General features: G+C 42.6%; 1 protein-coding gene across 1 annotated transcript; it reads right to left on the minus strand.

The window, feature by feature from the left end:
• Positions 1-1177: 1177 nt before the first annotated feature.
• LOC129774343 (uncharacterized) lies at positions 1178-2765 on the minus strand. The gene is made up of 3 exons (XM_055778062.1): positions 1570-2765; positions 1303-1437; positions 1178-1237 (listed from the first exon to the last, which is right to left on the minus strand). Exons 1-3 carry the CDS (start codon positions 2542-2544, stop codon positions 1178-1180), a joined length of 1170 nt encoding a protein of 389 aa, XP_055634037.1. The 5' UTR covers positions 2545-2765.

Consider the following 2765-nt stretch of genomic DNA (forward strand, 5'->3'; position numbering starts at 1 on the left):
CACGAGGAGAGGAAACAACTGAGGGGGAGGACGAGGTCGATTGTTGAACGGGAGCGGGATCAGTAGGGCTGGGAGGCAAGTTCGGTAGTAGAGCGGAAGCGGGAGCGGGAGATTGAGGGGGCGAGGAGGAAAAGTTTGCCAATTTTCTTGAGGGGGGCTTGTTAAGGTAGATTACCTCTTTCTCTGAAGAGACATCTTCTGAGGGGGGAACGCGTTTAAGCGACTTCCCAGCCCCCGTTGTAGCTAGTGAGGAGGAAACAGTAGTTTCAATCTCCATGTCAACATGACATTCTGCCATTACGGCAGTTATAAAATAATATAATTTTTATTTTTTTTTATATTTCTAAACCTAATATATATTATACCTAAATCGCACACCAATGCGAATGAATTGAAACGGTGTCCCAATCGAACCGCGTGGCAATCGCTCGGCACAGATGCAACGGTATATCGCACCAAAACACGATGATGGAATCGATGACGATGCTAAAGCACACACAGCGATGATACGGCACACGCACCGCGTCCGCCGTGGAGGACTTCTTCCTCACGCTGGTAGTGATTGCTGCTCTCCTCACTCGCGCAATAAAGAGAACCCCGTTAGGGCGAAATAACTTCACCAGCCACGAACTGATAACGGTATAATCTCCACTCTATAATAGACGCGAACAAATTTGCGACCGATGTCTTCGGACTGCGCGAGCTGAATGTGCTTGTTCGTTCGTGAATATAAATTTGATGCATTTGTGAATACCGTATATTTGCTAATTGAACTGATTTTCAGTTCGCGGTATGTTTGTGCTTGCAAAAAAAAAGTGCGGGTTTCGGCCAATGTTCGATTTATCGAACAGTCATTTCCCGGAAAATGGAAAATGGGAAAAAATAATTCTTGAACATTGGGGTTTCTTTACCATCAATAATCCAAATTACATCAATGGCTTTCGTCAAAAAAATAATTTTTACAGCTTGGTCGTTAATGGGTTAAATCCAAAAATAACGAAAAAATCTGTACCATTTCATATAAATCTGTACGTGTGGCAACTCTGCATACAAGTACCCGGAGTCTTCGAGAAAAAATAACATAGAAAATAGCAATATTAAAATTAAATCTGGGTAAGTTTAATTTTTTCACGCGAAATTGCGATTGTTTCTTTAATTTACAAAAAAATTAAACAAATCATGTTGTCATTCGTAACTGAATCACCACAATGAGATAGCTCGTCATGGTTGCCAAGGCCTGGAAATCAAAAGAATTGATTATTACTAAATTACATTCTAGGTATTCATCTTTCAGATGCTTACTACATACAACAACGAGAAATCAATAGTAAACATGCCGCAGTTCTGAATTCTATTGTCTCGATGAAGTAATTCCAAGCTGAACACCTCAATCTGAAACGAAAAATACGTACTCAACACCGCCCACAAGTAAAGCAATTATACCATCTGATCCAATCGTTCGTGTGTCTCCCTTCTCGAAAAATCATCCAGTATAGAGCCCGTTTTCTCTGCCTAAAATTGAAAAGCTGATTTAGTTACCAAAATGCATCCAACGGGCTGACCATTTACTCTTTCCGTGAACTGCGTAAAACTTTCCACCAGATAGTAAAACTGACAAAGTGAGAACACTGACAACGACACCAAAAATCCGTACGAATCAAGAGACACGTTTGTATTCCCATTGAACTGCGCCATCAGCGCCCGGTACATTCCAAATAATCCCGTTATGATAATCATAAAATCTTTGATGATTATCAACAACAGCGAGATGTCGTACATCTGACAGTAGCCATGCACTATGCGTGAAAGTTCTCCATGCCAACAAGCTAGCTGGCGAAGTTCTGCGATCATTTCGTCGTGAAGATTGCACTGCTTTTTGGGATTTACACTCCAATAGTGACGATTCCGCTCGAACTGTTTCAATTGCCAGTTTATTCTACTGATTCTTCGGTTTATCAACCGATAGACATGTGCCCCCAAGTATCCGGCCGCTACAAACAAATTGGTCAATGCGGCACTTATACCGAAATCAAACACTTCATACAACGCATCTCCTATCGATGCGAGGGCACCGGCTTGGAAGAACTGAGGCATTTTCATGACAACAACTCCAGCGAGGACGACACCATCGATGAAGATCGCTTTGAAAAGGAAGCGCGACAGTAACTTGCCATCGAAGCATTCCCGAACATCGCCCCGAAGTCGATACCATAGACGGACGTAGTGATTGAGTAGTTGGCAAATGCTACTCCTCCGAAGAAGCCCTGTCAAACAGGTGACGATCACAGCGGTGTAGGCGCAACAAAAGGAGGCCCCCAACAGAAGCTGGTTGTTCTGTTGACCGGTGGATGTTTCAAAAAAGAACGTTTCTAGGAAGTATCGACCGAAAACAAAGGCGTATACTGCGATGTACAGCATGGAGTAGACAATGGCGATGTCTGACCGATAGAAACGCCGCTCGGAATGGTTGAAGCAATAGGGAAATAGTCCGAGCAATCGAAGAATGCGAATAAGGGAATGAAAGGTTATCACAGCCAAGGACATGGTCCTATTTCTGGTGGGAAGATAAACAAATGGTTAACGATGCAGCGGTTTGGCGACTGTCTTTTGGTAGCCGATTTGATTGAGTTCGATTCGTTATTAATATGCGTAGGAAAATCGATATTGTTCTAATATTCATGTGCAGTAACGATGGCAGCATGTAGTTAATGTGGCAATATTGATGGTCATTGACAGCCATTAGTAATGCCATGATACAATTTGTA

This window comes from Toxorhynchites rutilus, chromosome 3, assembly GCF_029784135.1.
Source record: "Toxorhynchites rutilus septentrionalis strain SRP chromosome 3, ASM2978413v1, whole genome shotgun sequence".
NCBI classification, from domain to species: domain Eukaryota; kingdom Metazoa; phylum Arthropoda; class Insecta; order Diptera; family Culicidae; genus Toxorhynchites; species Toxorhynchites rutilus.

Bases quoted from the DNA above. Each gene is read 5' to 3' on its own strand.
- LOC129774343 (XM_055778062.1), bottom strand. From the start codon at position 2,544: ATGTCCTTGGCTGTGATAACCTTTCATTCCCTTATTCGCATTCTTCGA. The intron at 1,438-1,569 runs GTAAATGGTCAG...CAGATGGTATAA, and splicing joins TTACGCAGTTCACGGAAAGA to TTGCTTTACTTGTGGGCGGT. The intron at 1,238-1,302 runs GTAAGCATCTGA...TTTGATTTCCAG, and splicing joins ATTTCTCGTTGTTGTATGTA to GCCTTGGCAACCATGACGAG.